Raw genomic sequence first — 18844 nt, forward strand, 5'->3', positions numbered from 1 at the left:
CAAAGGAGAGGATGTTCAAAAATGGCGTTTATTTAAAAAAAAGAAAACCACCATGCTGACTTCTGCCTCTTAAACACAAAAGTTGTAGACAGAAAATGGCGGTGGACATTGACACGAAGCGTCCGATAAAATAAATAAATACAATATCCTCCCAAATATGTGAGAACAAAAAGCGTAACATAACAAACAGAAACACAGAGAAACCCGTCCCTACACACCAGATTCTGTCACAGTGGGGAGTCGACATCAGACTACGAAACAGAAAGTCAGAGAACATTTGACAAATTGAGCTTGAAATGCATACAGTGTCGTATGGACGTTCACAACATGGAGTTACCCTGCTTGTCCAACCACAGACTGACTAACAGAATCTAGTGTTAAGAGCATGTTCAATTAGATTCAAAGTGGTGTTACATAATAATATGCACAAATCATGTCAGTATTTTTTTTTTTAAATAGTCAGTAACTTAGTTAAATACCTTTTTTTTTTTTAACTCAAACTAAAAAGCTGCCATCGTTATGGTGCTTTTTATACAATCAATGCCTTCACTGAGGTTGTGATCTCTGGAAGAGTCACGTAACAGACAAGAAAGTTCAAAAACATTACAGCTGAGTGTGAAGGGTTAATGCCAATTTGTGGTGTCAGTTGGTATTTTAGCTCGGCAGATTTCCAACGCTCTTCTCCTCCCATACAGTTTTTAATTTATGTAGGAAATACTCTACACTTTGTTCTTCTTTATTTAGGAAGGTTTGACATTTTTTTCCCAAAAGTTAGATGAGACAACAGATATTCTTATGTTTAGCTTAGCATAGAGACTGGAAGTGGTGGTAAACAGCTATCCTGACCGACTCCAAAGTTAAAAAACACCTTTCAACATCTCTAAAGTTTACAGATTAACACATTATATCTTGTTTGTTTAATCCGTATACAAACACAAATGAAAACAAAAAATGAAAAATGTGCTATGACCTGTTTCTTGACAAACAACAGCTTATCCGACAGTTTATAGTAAATCCCCCTAAAACCACAATTTTTATATATTTGTTTGTGGACGGATTAAAGAAACGAGATATAACGTGTTAAATAATGAGCTTTAGAGGTATATGTTGTCTCTCCTTGCTTCCAGTCTTAATGCTAAGCTAGGCTAATCGCGTCTTGGCTCTGGCTCCATTAACACACAGATGTAGGAGTGTTATCAGTCTTTTCATCTAACTCTTGAGAGAAAAGAAAAAAAAAAGGTGTTCTGAAATTATACTTTGGGACAAAATGTGGATATTATGAGTCTATAACTCAATGCCAAACTTTCAAAGGAAATCTGCTGTGCATTGAAATCCATGGTAGCTTCTGGGCTGGCCGACAAAACATAACAACTACAAAACTCTTTGTCTTGAAATTATGGGACGCGATTAAAACAATTATAATATTTCAGTGTCATTAAAAATCACATTGTTTTATCTTCCAGAGAGCATATTCAAACTGAGCCATCCACAAAAACAAAACAAAATCAAACCAACAAATCAAATTAAGGAAACACTCAACCCTCCATTCAACACACCAGTGCTTCAGTGACGCAGCAGATGCTAAATTCCTTGTTTAGCTCCCACTAATGCAGTTAAACAGCAAACAGGAGAGCTGCACCTGACTGACTGCAGGCTGTGCTGATCCCAAAGCTGCCAACAGATTACACAAACCAGTGACCAAATTTCCATCACACAGGCTGGAGAACATAGAAACACTTAAAAAAAACCACAACATAACTGTGTTTTTATCATGAAATGCTGGTGTGAGGAAATGTGGCGGCATGTGCGCGAAAACTGGACCCAATGTGCTTCTAGAAGGAAATACTTTAACACTAACACGGGTTCTTTTATTTTGAAGGAGTCACATTTAAAAGCTTAGGGGCTGTTAGTGACTGACCAGGACTGACCAGGCCTTGGTTATAAGTAGCCCAGTTCTTAGTTTGGCTGAGTTTCCAACAAGGCTGCTGTCCTCAAGCTAATCCTACGCTAGCTGGCAGCTACAACAGTCTTTTCATGCTTTCTTGACCTGACAAGGTGAGGCTAACCCATACTCAGAGTGAGGTTAAGAGCTATCATGTGCAAAATAACACGGTGAATAAGCAGCCTGCATCCAATTGGCACCTGGGAAATCACCATGTCAGTTTAATTTGATCTCCGCTGTGATGGTGAGGAGGGCGTTTGAATGAATCCTCTCCTCTGAGTTCAGAGAGGACACAAACACTCGCATTCTGCTGCTCCTTATTTTGTGTGATGACATATTTTTATAGACTGCAGGGGATACATGTTAGAGTGAAAACACTTATTTCCCACATGTTCCCAAACAGAGAGAGAGAGAACACACTGCTGGAAAGACAGCCCATTTAAATCACATTAACATGTAACAGGGTTTGAAAGATGAGACTGGGCGGTGGCAGTGACAGACCCGTTCTTTCAACACACGCTGATCTCCTAGACTTGTAGCATTAGCAGAAAGCTAATGAAAAATCTGCATTCTATCAGCTTTCACCTTTCACTGTGACAAACAGAAAATAGACACAGTTTCAATCAATACAGCCCGTGCCTAATGGACACAGAGCTTTTTCTCATCAAGAGAACTGAAATCTGAGCTTGTATTGTGCAGATTTTCCATCAGTTTTCTGCTGATTTTCAACTCAGCACTTAGACTGGAAATGCACACCCATCTGCGCTCTTAGAATAGAGAAAGCTTCGTCCAGAGCTTTTACTAAATAGAGATAGGTGTCCAGACAGGTATGACCTTGTCCTTTTGGTCAGATTAAGTCTTATAGTATTTTTTTTCTCCACATATTTTTCACAGATAACACAAGCAGTTGTTCACCAGCGCTCATCAGCTTACAACGCTTAAAATGAAAGCGGACACACAAATGGAGAAAACTCACAACCACAGAAGTCAGAGAGCAAAACTAAAATGAGTAAAAATCCAACTGAAAGTCAGCATTTTCCATCCCACTTGTGTCAGTTCAGTATGATGCAGGCGGTAAAAAACAAAAGAAAAAGAAAAAAGAAAGTATTGCACTGGTTTGGGGTGAGTCTATGGATGGGCGGTCATCATATAAATAACAACAACAAGAACCAAACAGTAGTACCATAATAATAATCATAATGCTAATAAAAACAGTTCAGACTAAGGTCCCCCTCCCTCTGCTGTTTTACCACTGCTGCCAACTGAAGTCGTCGTTGGATCCAAAGACCAGGAAGAAGCCAAGGATGGTCCCGAAGATGACTACGTTACCCGTTAGCACGAGCGCACACGCCCCCCAGGCGATCTGTAAACCAACGCATTAATAATTCAGGTTAACAAATGCTGCTGCGTGCTGCCAGACTGCAGCACATATTTAGGCCAAAATCAAGTGGGTGTCAACAACAACAGTTTACAGAATCACTTTCACACGCTGCTCTACAGTTGTATATTCAGGACACACACGACAGGACGGGACATTAAAAGCAGCCAGCAGCTAAATGCTGATCATGTCCTGGGCTGCAGCCGTCAGATCCTCTGATATGTAGCCAAACATTCTTTTTTAAATTAATTGTTATTGATTGCCTCACTGGTTTTGATTGACTTTTTTCTCATAATGTTCTTGCTTGTCAAATTAGCGGACTTGCTTGCTCCATATGGACCAAACAGCCACATCAGACTGTCTGCTGCTGGAGCCAAAACCAAACCTGTTGGGGAGGCAGCGATAAGCCTGGCAAACAGAAATACTGAAAATCTTTTTCGTTACGGCATTAGAAGGTACAGCTGGAAATATTCCGAATTTATGTTATTCTCATCAAATCCCATGAAAAGACCAAAACTTTCTGACTTCCCGACCCTGTCTGTGACTCTCAGGCCAAGAAAAATCCCAAAACAGTAACAACTGCAGTTTTAAGTAAACTTTACTCTGACAGGAGTAAATAGTGTATTTGTTGGGGACTATTTCAGCTGCAGATTAATCCACATTTGGCATTCGCACATTTGCTAGTGAGTATTTCTGGCATCAGGAAGGTAAATGTGTGTGTTACTGATGTGTTTTTAATAGTAGATTAACAACAGTGGAGCTCTATGGCATGGAGGAATAAAAACATCTGGCTTTGTCTACACAGAAAATAATTGTTAGTAGGATCCATTTATTGTTGGACTTCATCTTTTGTGGGATTTGTTGACATTAACAAAAATATAGAAGATTGTCAAAGTTATCCTTTACATTTCTTTATTCAATATTCTTACACTTTTATTTTCTAATATATCATCTTAAACTTATATTTTACACACTTAGCGTCAGATGTTGTCTTGGTTCTCTTATTTAATGAAGCTCTTGTAAAAAGAAGATGTTTGGGTGAGACAGAACAAGAGGAGAGACAGTTAAAAAGTGTGCTGTGTTCGACCAGAACAAACACAGATTACACTTACACTTATTTTGAGCTTCACAAGTTCTTGAAGTGTCAAAATTTAGCCAAAACGTGATACTCAAAGTGTCCTACAAAACGTGACGGATTAAGAGGTAAAGTTCCAGGTTTTTAATGATGGAAGAGGTGGATTGTTTTATAATGTGTGGTTGTAATGGTTACATTTTGCATTTGTTGTCATGATATCTAGAATAAATATGTAGCACAAAGTCTAAAAAAGATCTTTTGTTTCATTTCGCCTTCAGGTTTCCTGCTTTGGTTGCGTAATCTTACTACGAAACTGTCTGCACACACTGTGAACTGCACTGAGAAGCTTCTGTAACTTACAACGTCAGCTCTTGCAAAGACGATGGGCAAGCCGAAGGCTGAAATGACAATGCCCGTCGTGAGGAAGATGGCCAGCTCTTTGCAGGCGTTACTGGCCGAGTCTGTGTCGTCGACCACCCTCCGCGAGATGCAGTAAGGGATGGGAGAGAGGATGTAGAAGAAGAGGAGGAACAAAGGCCAGTATTTACTGCAGAGCGAGAGAAAAAGAGAGAGAGATAAATACCCACATGTTGTGATGATACAAGATGCAGTCAAGTGAATTGAAGGATGAAGGACCAAGCGCTCTTCAGCAGTCAGCACATTATATTACTTCACAGTTGTGTTTTATGAAGGAGTAGCTACATTTCTACAATCTACTAACTCTCTTATATCAGAATCAGAATCAGAATTACTTTATTTATCGCCGGGGGGCAATTTTACAAACTATAACTATAACCTATACTGAATTTTGGGGCCAATACCAATGTAGATAATGGAGAGGACCCCTTACATTTGGTTACTATAGAGTTGTGGCCAAGATATGTAACAGTAACAGCATATATAACAGTGATTTTAAACAGTAAACCTAACTGCAAATTATGTTTGGTTGAGTAACGATAAACAACAACAGAAGTACAACAAAATACGCCCAAATAAGACCCAGATCTATAAAAAATATATTGTGTGGACAAGCCTGTATTATGAACATTAAATTAAGTTATAAAACTGTATCTTTAGTAATTCTGTGCTGCAATTTCTTGTTACTCATTGGCTGACAATTGGTCAGATACTGCTTTGTCTATGATGAGCTAACATTGGTTGATAATATCAGTCAGACTCTACTAATAATTATCACTAATTGACTTCCCCTACATTCTGCTGGACTGAGGCTGACATTTAGTACAATAATAATGGCAGAAATGGAAATGAGATTAGATTACAGGAGCCAGATGTTAAGACTGTAGCTCGCGGTATCTCATGTGGAGACTGACAACAGACACTGTTTTGAATTTAGGCAAATCAAATGTATCCAACTACACTGGAGAGGTGTGGTATGCTACAAATACACAAGTTGACCAGGCTCTCTTTTGACGCAGTCTCAGGGATGCATTTGAATTCCACCTCTGAAGTGAATCTAGGTACGTCCTTGATGTGTTTTTGTACATTCATGCAAGAATGCATTACCACCCATGCAAAGCGGTAAATGTATAAACTCTGACTTTGTTTTGGGAAAATGGCCACTAAAGAACAATATCTACTGACATGGTACAGGGCTTTAAGGCGGGTTTAAGACCTTCAGCTAATATTGTGCTTACATGGTAGCCTGGTTCCAAATCTTTAAATTACCACCCACATCTCAGATTAGTTCAGTGATAAAAGAGGTCTGGTATTGTGCCCACTGGTAGATGTTCCAGCAGGTTTGAGAAGCAGAGAGTCAGTCTATCAGAGCTTTGTTTGCAGGATTAAGACACAGCTAACTACCTACCTAGCCACCACAACTGCAAGTCAAGTGACAGAAATAACAACCCTTAAATTGCCATATTTATTCATTCATCACGGAAAATGTTAACTGATCCTAACAAACGCCTCTGTGTCACTGAAAATACCATAACACAAATAACCACACAATAAACTCGGGGCCCATGTAATATTCCACAGAAATACTAAACAAAAGCCACAGAAACAGGGAGGAACTATGTGTTAGAATACAACTTTATTGTTCACCAAGGTGGAAAATGTGACAAACTCATTTATGCACTGGAGCCCCCAAACAGGTTAATCGGGCCATGCATTCACACCTTTGATTAAAGCTGTAAACCTGTGATAGGATCACCCAAGGTGCATCTGAGTGTCAAGTGTGAACAGTGTTCCTCAGACATGCTTTAACAGGTGCCCATGGTGTGTGAAGGTGGTACTTACTCGTAGACAGGGAGGGCACATCCTAGCATGAGGAACATGAGTCCAATGGCCCCTCCAAAGGAGAGGCTGATGAGAGCTACAAGAGAGACAGAGGGGAGGATATCAGCATGAATAATGTCACATAACTTCTTTCTGATTCTGTGCGTGTGTATCCTGAGAGCCTCAAAAAAAATCACATCTTAGCAGCAGGGCCCCTGGCTACTGTAGCCATCATGTGATGAATCAGCTGGTTTCACGTGCAACATTAGCAATCTAAGCCATGCCATTGGGGGTTCGTGTTCAACTCTGAAAGTGATACAGTCAGTGTGGCTGCTTGTTAACAGCAATTAATCCAGGCAGCTCACTTGCAACAAGCACAGCATCTCAGTCAGCGACTGAGTAATTACTAAGTCAAGGGGCAGCTAGCATTAGCATTATAACGGTAACTACTGCGTTGTTACACTACTAAAAAGGGATGTCATTAATTACGGTATCATAAAACAACGTTACAGGGCTTCAGTGTGTCAATTAACTTAAGTTAATATGAATTAAATTGTGTTGACTAAATAGCGGCTGCTTCTAGCCCAAGTAATGCAGGCTATTCAGCTAATGCTAATGACTGGCCCTGCGGCTAACTACTTCTATACGTTACCGTTAGCTAGCTAGACATGCCACACGCATCCATCTGTCTTCAGGATATTTTGGCACAGTTATGTTAAATGAGCCGGAATTCAGAGGCTTTGTAAAGGAAATGAAATGTGGAAATGTCTTACCTTTAATCCCAGCCATTTCTCCTGGACAAAAGCTCGACTCACAGCACTGACGAATGACAACAGTGCCCCCCTCCTCGACTGTCGAGTCCGACCGAACATCCAAGCCTGCCTGTGGTGCTGCCTTCAGTGTTACCAGAAATATCGGAAATATGAACTCGTCACACAGAAAGAGTACATAAAAAGTACATAAGTACTATGAGCAAAATGTACTTCAAATATCAAAAGTAAAGTACAGTTTCTCTTAGTAGTATATTATTATATATTAGTTTATCATAACTGATGTATAACATACTGTTGGGTTGTTTCATTTGTTAAAATGTGTCATATTTCATAAACTATTAGTATGTTTTGCATGTAAAATCTAAACTTGCAAAATGTAGCGGAGGAAAAAGTACAACATTTCCCTCTGAAATATAGTTCAGTATATAATATCACTGTCATTTGTCAAATAAGGGCAAAAATCAGTGCAACGGCTGCAACACAACGGATCTGCCTACAACGGCTCTTCTGAGGAATAACAACTTTATAGGTCGGCTGTGAAGGCAGCCTTTGCCTACGTCACTGGTAAGTGAGAAACCACATAGCTAGCGTATATCTCCAAAATATCAATATATATTATATATAGTGTATATAGTTTTCTAATAATCGTCAGTTTGTGTATTTATTTTATTTTAAATCAATAAATAAAAATAAAATAACAATTCTTGTTAACCCGGATGTGTACCCCTTCTGTTTCCGCCGAGCTGAGAGCCCATTCAGCGAAGATGGCGAGCGGAGGGGTCTCGGTGGCTTCGCTGTGGACTGAAGTGAACCGCTGCGGACAGAATGGAGACTACACAAGAGCCCTGAAAGCTCTGACTAAAAGTAGGAATTCAAGTCTGTCATTGTTACTCTCAAACGGAACCGGAACTGCGGTCAGACAGTAGACAGACGGCCCATTTCTTCTGGCTCCAGTTGGCGGTGTTCACTGGGCCAGCTGCATGACCAGCTGTTAGCATGTGGCTAGGCTAACGGCAGTTAGACAGCTACTTGTCAGGTCTCGCAAACACCGACTTAAGTTTGTATACCAGACATCTGATCATAACCACATACTTAAATTATGTGTCTACAAAGCCGACTGATTTATGTAGCTTTTGTGTGAAGATACTATATAATATTTTTGCTCCAGAAGTGCGCTGTCCGCCCCTGATGAGTGACGTGTCCCTAGCCTCACAGCTAACTTGTCACGATTGGAAGCTAATCAGCTTTCCGTCAGCTGTTACCAAATCTGTAGAAACGTTTAGTGACTGTTATATTTTCTTTAATCTGCATTACTAATGAAGTTTTTGCTGTTTGTATCTTTTCTTCTGTCGCAGTTTTGCACGAAAACAGGGATGATGTGACGGCCTTGAACTGTAAAATAGTTTGCCTTGTTCAGAACGGCAGCTTCAAAGAGGCGCTGAATGTCATGAACACCCATTCAAAGGTGCTCGGCAGGTAATCAACAAGTGTGTGTGTGTGTGTGTGTGTCACTCTTACATGTGTCTATTAGTAAATGTGCATTCTTAATGTTAGCACTGGAACAATTACCTGATTAACAAGTTAGTAGACTGACAGAAAATGAACTGCCAAATCATTTCAATAATCAATTAAGTGATCGATCATTTTTTAAATCGTAGTAAAGATGCGAAATATTCTCTGGTTCCAGCCTGTCAAATGACAGGGGCATAAATCGTTGTAAACTGAATATGTTTGGATTTTGGGATGTTGGACAGACAAAACAAGACAGTTTACATTTTCATCATTTATAATCATTAATGAAAATCAGGGAGTTATAGCCCATTAATATAAATCTGTGCCATTTGTTTGTTGCTGTTACCAAAACAGTTAAGGAGTATTATAACTGAACACAACTTGTGCAATGGTTGTTCCATGCTTTAAATATATAACTTATATGACTTGCTACATGTCTTCTGTCTCAGTGATGTTGTGTTTGAGAAGGCGTACTGCGAGTACCGGCTGAACAGAGTGGAAAGTGCCCTGAAGACCATTGAAGGTGCTCCTGAACAAACAGACAAGCTGAAAGAGCTCTACGGTCAAGTGGTAAGGACGTTTGGCTATGATTTATATTATTTTATTACTGCGTGCTTTCGATTTGTAGACTGTGTAGTTTTGAGACTTTTACGGGGAAAGAAGACAGTGTCCTGCAAAAGCACACAATTTGTCTTTCAGATCTGGGATATGAGCTCTTAAATGTATTTTTGGCTCAAAGCTGCTGAATATTGATGTGAAGTGTTTTTAAATCTAACCGTGTAACGTGACAAAGTTCCCATAAAATACAACAACTTCTGAAACAGTATTTGGACAATGAAGGGACACTGTAACACTCCTTTGAAACCCAAAATAGCACTACTGCTGTCAGGGGTCATTAGATATTTGTGCACAGATCAGTGGAAATGTTGCATTAGCATCAATTTAGGTTTTTTTTGAGATGCTGATTGGAACGGTTTCTCTTTTCTTCATCCAGTTGTACAGACTGGAGCGCTACGATGACTGCAAGTCCGTCTACACAGATCTGATCAGGAACTCCCAGGATGAGTACGAGGAGGAGAGGAAGACCAACCTCGCTGCTGTGGTGGCTTCTATGAGTCAGTGGGAAGAAGCTCCGTTGGTAAGCAAAATTCACATCTTTGGCTTTTTGATGCTGTTGTGGGTCTGAAACTGAAACTTTAAACCAAGCAAGTTTGAAGTGGTCAATTCAAACTCTGGAACAGTTCCTCTCGACTCTGGAGTAAAGCTTCTTCGTATTTTTTAAACTAGTATGAATACCAGAGAAGAAGAGACGGTCCGATCGTGCTCAGCTGAAGGTTACTGAAGTCTGGCTGGATATGTGTCACCAGGCAAATTACTGTGCATCAACGGCATTATGTGTTTGTTTTTAAGATGATGGGTTTTATTTTCATCTGCAGGAAGATCTAGGTCTTCCAGAGTCTACATATGAGCTGTGTTACAATGCTGCCTGCGCTCTGATTGGCCAAGGACAGCTTACAGAGGCCCTGAATAAACTACGACAAGCAGAGGGTCAGTCCCACTCTGTCCTGCACCCTTCTTGTGTTGTTATTTGATCCATCCTTCATTTGACTTTAACTGATTGTTTTCTTTCGCAGAGCTTTGCAGAGTCTCATTGGCAGATGATTCTGTGAGTGTTTTTGTTTTTCTTAAACATTAAACATCGTTCATCAGGTCTCATCAATTTTCAGGGAAATCGACTGTTAATTCGTAAGAGATGATGATGTGATAGGCTGTGTGGAACTTTCTATATATTTTTTACTTCATCTTGGAAAATAATGAAAGAATTTGCTGAATTTCTGGACTTGATAAGCTTGAAAAAGAGACTTATGATACTATGGAATATAGGACATTACAAATTGATCAAGGAGGAATTAAGTTTTTTTATTTTAGTAAATATTCAGCAATGCTCGTCTTAATTTCCCCAACTTGTACTGGATTTCTACTTTTCAATGACGATCACTGTCACTGCTGGTTTGTCCCTTTTCAGGATGTGACTGAAGAGGACATCGATTCGGAGCTGGCCGTCATCCATTCTCAGATGGCGTATGTTATGCAGTTGCAAGGTCGGACAGACGAGGCACTGCAGCTCTACAACCAGGTCATCAAGCTCAAGTGAGTTCATCACATTTAATTTACTCCCATAAGAATGTAGCACAGGTTGAAATAATGTTGTATTTGGGTACATTTGTGCCAGAAACAGTTTAACAGGCATTTCAAATTCCATTAACAAATTGTACTTATTGTACTTATGTGTCAACTGTGCAGATGATACCAAAATATATTCCATAATATGCTCTTAATTGCAGGCCATCAGATGTGGGGCTGCTTGCTGTGACTGCCAACAATATTATTACAATAAACAAGGTGGGCGCGTGACGTTCTTACAAAGTTAAATAGTTCATTATAAAAGTATCATTGTGACCTCACAGTAAACCTCAGACTACCACGTCCAAAATACTGAATGTTAACTTCAACCCACAGATGTAAAATCAGAAAGCAAAATTCCAACTGGATCCAGTGTTTTCATTAAAGCTCTGTCTGCTTTCGTAGGACCAAAACGTGTTTGACTCAAAGAAAAAGGTGAAACTGACGAACGCTGAAGGTGTTGAATACAAGCTGGCGAAGAAGCAGCTGCAGGCCATTGACCTCAACAAAGCCCTCCTGGCCATGTACACCAACCAGGTGCGGTTGTAGCTAAAAAAAAAGCTGTTATGACTCAGACGGTACAGTAATGGCTGATTTTCCAGAATTTTTGATTTCATTATTGATCACGATTTGTTTGCTGTCAACAGGCTGACCAGTGCAGGAAACTGTCATCCAGTCTTCAGTCTCAGAATCCGGGTCACCCGCGACCGGTCCTCATCCAGGTTGCTCAGCTGTGCAGGGAGAAGCAGCACAGCAGGGCCATCGAGCTGCTCCAGGTAGAAAAGACCAACACTGCTGATTAAGTCCAAATGTAAAGTAGTAAGGAGCCAACTTTGCTCATGTTTCATTCCCACTTAGTTTATCTCTTCCTAAAAATGTATTTACATATAGTACTGACACAGCCAGCAAATGGCTTTACAGTTACAAGCTCAGACTCATTCACACATCTCTGCTGTGGCTTTGAATTGTTCACAAGAATTTAAGCTATAAAATGATTTAGTTCCAGTTTAGAGAGAAGTGACGGCAGTAGTAGACGGTTTTGTATGCATTCAGTAATTAGTATTTTCTTAGAACGTATTAACAGTTTGTTCTTTTGTTTTCCAGCAATTCTCAGACCAACATCCAGAGAGCGCGTCTGGCATCAAACTGACAATGGCACAACTTTATTTAGTACAAGGTCCTGGCATGTTTATGCATTGATTACTCTCTTACTTCTACTCTCGAAGGACAGGATGTCAGTTGAAAATGTTCCAGTTTCAGCATGGCTATCTTTATCTAATGACTGCATATTTTGTTGTTTAACTGAGTAGTTTATTCAGCTTTTGTTTCACATTAGTGTCAGGGAGCTTAAATATTCATAAAGAAAGTACAACTTCTAATAGAGGAAGTTTTTATACCTAAAAAGCTTTAGCGACTAGTGATTTTCAGTTTATAATATAGGTTATAATACTCTTTTCTTGGTCCGCAGGTCACGTAACAAAAGCTTGTGATGTTCTGAGGTCCATTGAAGAGTTCAAACACAAATCAGGGATGGTAAGTCTTTCTGAGTTTTCCTATGTTAGAACGTCGTCTCTTTCCATGATAGATGGCTGGTTATAGTACCCTGCTAACTGTGTAAACGCTCAGTCATCTAAACTGTGTCGCTGTCTCCTCAGATTTCAGCTCTGGTGACGATGTACTCCCACGAAGAAGACATTGACAGCGCTATCGACATTTTCAAACAAGCTATTGAGCACTACCAGTCTGAGCAGGTTTGTGATCTCACTGTCTGTAAGTTGATATAACACAACAGTGATTCTTCCTGTGTCCAGTCAAAGAAAGCTGTTTAATGGGAAAATTCTCTGGTGATGCATTTTATGTTTCCATTGTGTTTGGAATAAACAGAAGAAGAACAGAGTAGCTAACATAGCCACTTACACCCACTGTATTTGATTGATGGGTAATCTGCCGGGGGTGCTACATAGAAGAAAGTCAAACAGTAAAACAAATCTTGCCAATCACCACCTATAGTTTAGGCTGCTTGTAAAGCTTTCATCTGACAAGCCAACACATGAACTAGTTTCTGATATTTCCACTGAGTACTCGGCCTGTTCCTCCTCCTCCTCCACAGCCCGGATCTTCTGCACACTTGGCTCTTGTACGAGAGGCTGCCAATTTCAAACTGAAGTACGGACGGAAAAAAGAAGCCATTAGCGATCTGGAGCAGCTGTGGAAGTGAGTTACACTGCAAAACACTCGCAAGTTCAACATGTGGAGTATTTTGGGGAGAACCCCCCCCCCCCCCCACATAATTTGCTCTTCAGAGGGGGTTATCTCACAGCTGCCAGCATGATGTCAAGTAGCTCAAATGTTTATCAAGTTCAACAGAAAAATCATTACAAGATGCCTATAGAGCAGAAAATCACAAATTACGAAATGAGAAAAAAAGTTGTGAAGGCGAAACCTTTAACCGCTCCATTTATTGTGTGAGTCTGTTTGTCAGGTCAGCATGATGCTTTTTATGCAACAGTTGTTGGAATTTCTTCTTTTACAACAATGAAGCTTCATTTTTTTTTAATTTTCTTTATTTTCAGGCAAAACACCAACGACATCCACACACTGGCACAACTCATCTCGGCATATTCTCTGGTGGACACAGATAAAGCCAAATCGTATCCTTTGACCTACTGAAATGATTAAAATAGAAGACATTAAAGCTGAAATGATACGTTTTTTTAGTAATCAGGAACTGATTTTGTACTCGATTCATGGTTTCACACCATAGACGTTGATCCAGATTCTGATGTGCTATTGATTAGGATGATGTTTATTGCAGAGAACGGGCTGTTATATGCTGCAAACTCTCGTACATTACAATCATAACAGTAGTCATCCTTTAGCGAGACAAGCAAGGAAAGGACTCTCAGATGACCTTATGAAGGTGTACATTTGAAACGCCAATGCAGAAAAGCATGTCCTTAGCATTCCTCTCCAGCCTCAGCAAGCACCTCCCATCCGCAGACACAATGGCCTTCAACGTGGACGTAGACGAGCTGGAGAACTCCCACGGAGCCACCTACGTCAGGAAAAAAGCTGCCAAGGTCACAGGAGAAAACCCTCCCAAAGAACAAGGGTAAGCCCTCGTCACCCTCTTCCACAACGGCTTTATGTTGAGGACATTTTCTAAATCTAAATGCATGTTTTTTTGTTGATAATATATTAAGCAGAGTTGGGGGGGGGTGAACTTCGGTGGATACACCCGCCTTCTTTATGCTAATACGTCTGCTTTTTCTTTACAGCCAAGGCGAGATCAAAAAGAAGAAGAAGAAGAAGAAGGGTAGGCCATTGATCAGATATTGTTTGTGGGACAGATTATTTCCAAAATAAGTTGTCAGTTTTACTCACACTTTGATGGGCTGAGTGCCCTTCAGTGATTTCTCCTGATCATCTTCTTTTTAGGCAAACTGCCCAAGAACTGCGACCCCAAAGCGACCCCCGACCTTGAGAGGTGGCTGCCCATGAGAGAGCGTTCGTACTACAGAGGCAAGAAGAAGGGAAAGAAGAAGGAGCAAATAGGAAAAGGCACACAGGGAGCGACCGCAGGAGCTTCAGCTGAGCTGTGAGTAACCTCCAGCATCACATGCACATCACCTGCGAGTTGTCTGGGTGCAATTTCCTGTAATTGAAACCTGGTAATCAACTCCACTAATGGAGGAAAAGCACCCGAGATTGTCCTTTTTGTTTCCCTGCCAACGAAGCCTCAGTGGAGACGTTCAGCTGCTGTGCAGAAGAAACAGCTTGTGTGTTGTTGTGGCCAAAATAAAAATGATTCTTGGTGTCGGCCAAAGTAGAAATCCACATGCTAAGACTCAGAAATGCTTCTGCACTTGGGAAAGTGAGGCAGCGTCAACTGAAAATATCTCAGCTTTCAAAATGGCCCCTCACCAGACTACTACGATATTGAAAGTTGCAGCCTTAGTTGACAGTTTAAAAGGAATAGTTTGGCATTTTGTAAAATACGCTTATTAGTTTTCTTGCCTAGAGTTTGATCGACATGATTAAATGGTTTAACTGAATTTTAGGTGCAAAATGTTGCCAGAATTAACACATTTCCTTGAGAGTGGTCTCTGATGAGAGGATTTTGTCTCTTCCTCTGTTCCAGGGATGCCAGTAAGACAGCCAGTAGCCCCCCTACCTCCCCCAGACCAGGGTCTGCATCCGGCTCATCTACAGCCCCCGCCAGTAACATTGTACCCCCACGACAGCAGAAACCTGCAGCCTCGGGGGCCACACGCAAGAAGGCACCACAGAAGAAGAAGAAGGGAGGCAAAGGAGGCTGGTAGTCGGAGGGAAGCAACACGTGAGGCAGAGGGGCCATGATGATGATGATGATGATGATAATGATGTCGTCTGTGTGGCTGAGAAATTGCCAAGAAATCATAAGCTTTTCTCTTTTTTACGTCAGTTAGACTCTTTTGTTCTGACCACTCATTTAAAGATGTGAAACCAAAAGCTCCCTTTGCTCTTCTGTCATTAATTTGTGCCGTTTTTTTAAAGTACAGAAGAGAGAATATTTAAAGGACACTTCCTCTGAAATTCACTTTTTGTTGCTCTGCCAAAGCAGATGGTTTCTTAAAGTGTTTTTACTTTTTTACTTGCAACCTTTTGAGGTCACAGTGAAATGGAACTAAAATACTTTTTTTTTTTTTCTTGAAAGGTCCTTTTCTGTACTCTTACTTCCTGGCTCTATTGTTCTGTCATTGTATGCCAAATGCACATCTGTAATTTCTACAATAAAAAGTGGAAATAGATTTTTGGGTTGATTCTGCAAACTTCTATTCAAAGAAGTTTCAGTTAAATCCTTTAAATCATGTCCCTCCTGACGTTTTGTGGGACCTTACATTTTCATTTAGGTAAAACAGACCAGATCTCAGATAGTTTCTGCTTTTGCAACTTGAAGTTTAATTTTGGGAGAATTGTCCTTTTAATATTTCTTGTGTCTGAGTATCACATGGTTTGACACTCTGGCTGTTTGCTTCATGTTTCCTTAAATTGTCCCTTTTACTTTCAATCAGCTGCAGAGATGCAATGTTAAAGAATATTTATTTTTGAATCCCTGTGTTGGTCGAAATTCAAGCAAAAGAATTTAAATTCCAAACAGGTGTCCCATTTTGTTAAGTCTTAATAAAACTCTTAACAGCAGCACATGAGCCTTGTGTTTCCTGTAACACTTCATTATAATGCGCTGGATTCGAGAGAAAAGTGGGGTTTTTTTTCTCTTTTTGTAAAGATGGCTTTACAAAAAGGGAATTATGTTTATGTTTTAATATGTCATCTGAATTGGGAAATATTCCTCTGTGAAACATGTGGAGCCCCCTGGAGGTCACATAATGACAGTGCACATGATTTCTACAGGACGCTCATGTCTTCACCCAACATCATAAAACCGGACATCTCCCATCATTTTTTCTGACTTTTCACAAGAAGATTTGTTTCTTTTCCTCGTGGAATAACGGATACATTAGACCTCTCAAAATCCTTCAAATTAAACTTGTGATCACACTGAAGTCATAACCTCTGACACAACAGACACTGCTTCATCAAAAGAGGTTAGAAAACAAAAAAGGGTTGAGAACAACTTAATTTATACACATGTATAACTGGTTGGTTTTCATTCTAGTGTGTGCGGTCTATAGTATTACTATTTTTCTAACCTCAATTAATCTGTGCTGTCATGTGGTGAGATTAAAAAAATAAAACACACATTGCCATTAAACTACATGGAGATCTGTAGTGCGGATAGAGTTTTATGGGTTAATCATCCTTCCACTTGTGGGCGTAGTCCTCCGGTCATTTACCAATGACGAGCCTCACCTGCCTTCAACCTGATCAGAGTTCCTTCAGACTTCTGACCAGCGGTTTGAGAGTTTCAGTGTCATCTGAGGTTGTTCTTTTGTGGACAGGATGCCTCGCGTGCAGCCTTTTTACTCTGGCTTCTTCTACAGTCCTCTGACAGAAGACGTGGAGGAACTACTGGCTCGTTTCCAGCAGACCGACTCAGTCAGGTTTGAGGCGTTTTCAGCCATTTGGAGGGAAATGGGCCTCTCGGATGTCTTTGTTGGTGTAACCCGTGCGGGTGAACTGAGGAGATTCTGCAAAATAACGTTGGCCACAGCCATGAAGTACTTCCTGCCTCCATACAGCTACCAGATTCGGGTAGGAGGCTTGTATTTGCTGTTTGGTTTTTACCACACACAACTCGCCTGTCCACCTGTGAAGATTCGACTGGCTCTGAGGGACTGGGCTCAAGTTCAGAAGTTTCTCAAGGACTCTGTGGATTCTGGGCATCAGGATGTTGTTTACATATATCAAAAGCTTTTTGCGACCAAAGCCATACACTACACCGCCATGCCGCATTTTCTCACCTTCCAAAAGCAGAGGAAACCAAAGAAGGAACCTGTGTGTGCAGAGTTTCTCGGGAGGACCACAGCCATCCAGGAGCTCATCTCTGGAGACATGCTGGAGGAGCTGAGCAACATCCAGAACCACTATGAGAAGCTGAAGGAGGCCACAGAGGAGGTGCAGGTCACCATGACCCATCGACACTTAGCCGCCCAGCTGAAAGACTGCATGTCGGAGTTCATCACTTGGCAGGAGAAGACCTTCTCACAGGATAACAAAGACAATAACTCCAGTGATGACGACAAGCCAGCTGAGGCCGAGTCCAGCAGCAGCAGGGCCAGGCTCCTGTCCTCCATCAAGCAGAAGAGCTACAGCAAGTTCCAGGAGGCGTCCAAGTCCAGGAGGCACAGACAGGTCGAGGCAGTGGAGTCCTGCAGCTCAGGGGCAGAGCAGGCCCAGGAGGCAGCCCTGCAGCGAAAGAGGCCCACCTCACTGCGGGCTCGGACCTGGAAGAGTCTCGGCGTGACGCAGGAGGAGAGCAAGCTCCAGGCCTGGCTCCTGAGTGCTCCTGAGCAGCAGGAGAAGGTGCCGGTGAAGAGGATGAACCAGTTACCACCTTACAGACCATGATGGGAAGGGAGGAGGGAGGACTTTCAGCTCCACAAAGAAGTTCTGTCCTTTTTTGTTTTTGTTCTTCCAGGTTAAACCAAGTTCACCTCATTTGGAAAATGACCTTTTTTAATTTGATAAACAGTTGGATTTGAGTTGGTTTTCATGCATTATGCGTCTGTTTAGTAACTGCCAAAATATAATTTAACTGGAATCCTATAATTTGTTAATAAATGTATTTCATTGTGTTACATTCTTATTTTCACTCCTAACTATTTAAGGAAAGGTTCGGCTTCACAATCTGGACTTTCTTTCTTATTGCACACCTTTTTATGTTTACATCCAATCGTCTTCCTTCCAGTGTTTGCACTTTTATTTATTCATTTCACAATATTAGTTACTTTGCAGATTGAGATCATTAATACAAAAAAATAAATCAGCCAATAAATTGTGACGTGTTATTATAGATTAAGCTACCTGGCAGTATATAAAGTAGTTGAAATTAACTCCACCTTTACCAGTTGAAGCATTAGTGATGCTTAAACATTAATGCATCACTAATTATAATCCAATGATACATATTATTCTACATAATGAGTACTTTTACTTTTGGTGCTAAGTATATTTTCATGCTAATACTTTTGTTATTTTACTTAAGTAAGACTGTGAATGCAGGACTTTTACTTGTAACAATATTTTTTTCATTTTGTCGTACTTTTACCACTGCTTTTTACAGTATCAAAGTCAGTAGC

The 18844-nt window shown here is 40.6% G+C and overlaps 3 protein-coding genes across 4 annotated transcripts; 2 read left to right on the top strand and 1 right to left on the bottom strand.

The window, feature by feature from the left end:
- Positions 1-3188: 3188 nt before the first annotated feature.
- leprotl1 (leptin receptor overlapping transcript like 1) lies at positions 3189-7438 on the bottom strand. Its single transcript, XM_070913413.1, has 4 exons — positions 7407-7438; positions 6655-6730; positions 4756-4942; positions 3189-3305 (listed from the first exon to the last, which is right to left on the bottom strand). Exons 1-4 carry the CDS (start codon positions 7420-7422, stop codon positions 3189-3191), a joined length of 396 nt encoding a protein of 131 aa, XP_070769514.1. The 5' UTR covers positions 7423-7438.
- A 724-nt stretch (positions 7439-8162) lies between these two features.
- Positions 8163-16508, top strand: srp72 (signal recognition particle 72). Of its 2 annotated transcripts, XM_070913040.1 has the most exons (19): positions 8163-8270; positions 8762-8882; positions 9368-9488; positions 9913-10056; positions 10355-10466; positions 10553-10584; positions 10945-11069; positions 11264-11321; positions 11508-11639; positions 11750-11878; positions 12207-12279; positions 12571-12635; positions 12758-12853; positions 13213-13316; positions 13676-13753; positions 14077-14214; positions 14381-14418; positions 14541-14700; positions 15244-16508. In XM_070913040.1, the coding sequence occupies exons 1-19, from the start codon at positions 8171-8173 to the stop codon at positions 15422-15424; spliced, it is 2007 nt and encodes a 668-aa protein (XP_070769141.1). In that variant the 5' UTR covers positions 8163-8170; the 3' UTR covers positions 15425-16508. The 2 variants fall into 2 exon arrangements, with proteins under 2 accessions (XP_070769141.1, XP_070769142.1); XM_070913041.1 differs by lacking the exons at positions 10945-11069; positions 11264-11321.
- A 537-nt stretch (positions 16509-17045) lies between these two features.
- Positions 17046-18113, top strand: LOC139291872 (snRNA-activating protein complex subunit 1-like). Its single transcript, XM_070913994.1, has one exon. It carries the CDS (start codon positions 17046-17048, stop codon positions 18111-18113), a length of 1068 nt encoding a protein of 355 aa, XP_070770095.1.
- The last annotated feature ends 731 nt before the right edge of the window (positions 18114-18844 follow it).

Source organism: Enoplosus armatus, chromosome 10 (genome assembly GCF_043641665.1).
Source record: "Enoplosus armatus isolate fEnoArm2 chromosome 10, fEnoArm2.hap1, whole genome shotgun sequence".
Classification (NCBI taxonomy): domain Eukaryota; kingdom Metazoa; phylum Chordata; class Actinopteri; order Centrarchiformes; family Enoplosidae; genus Enoplosus; species Enoplosus armatus.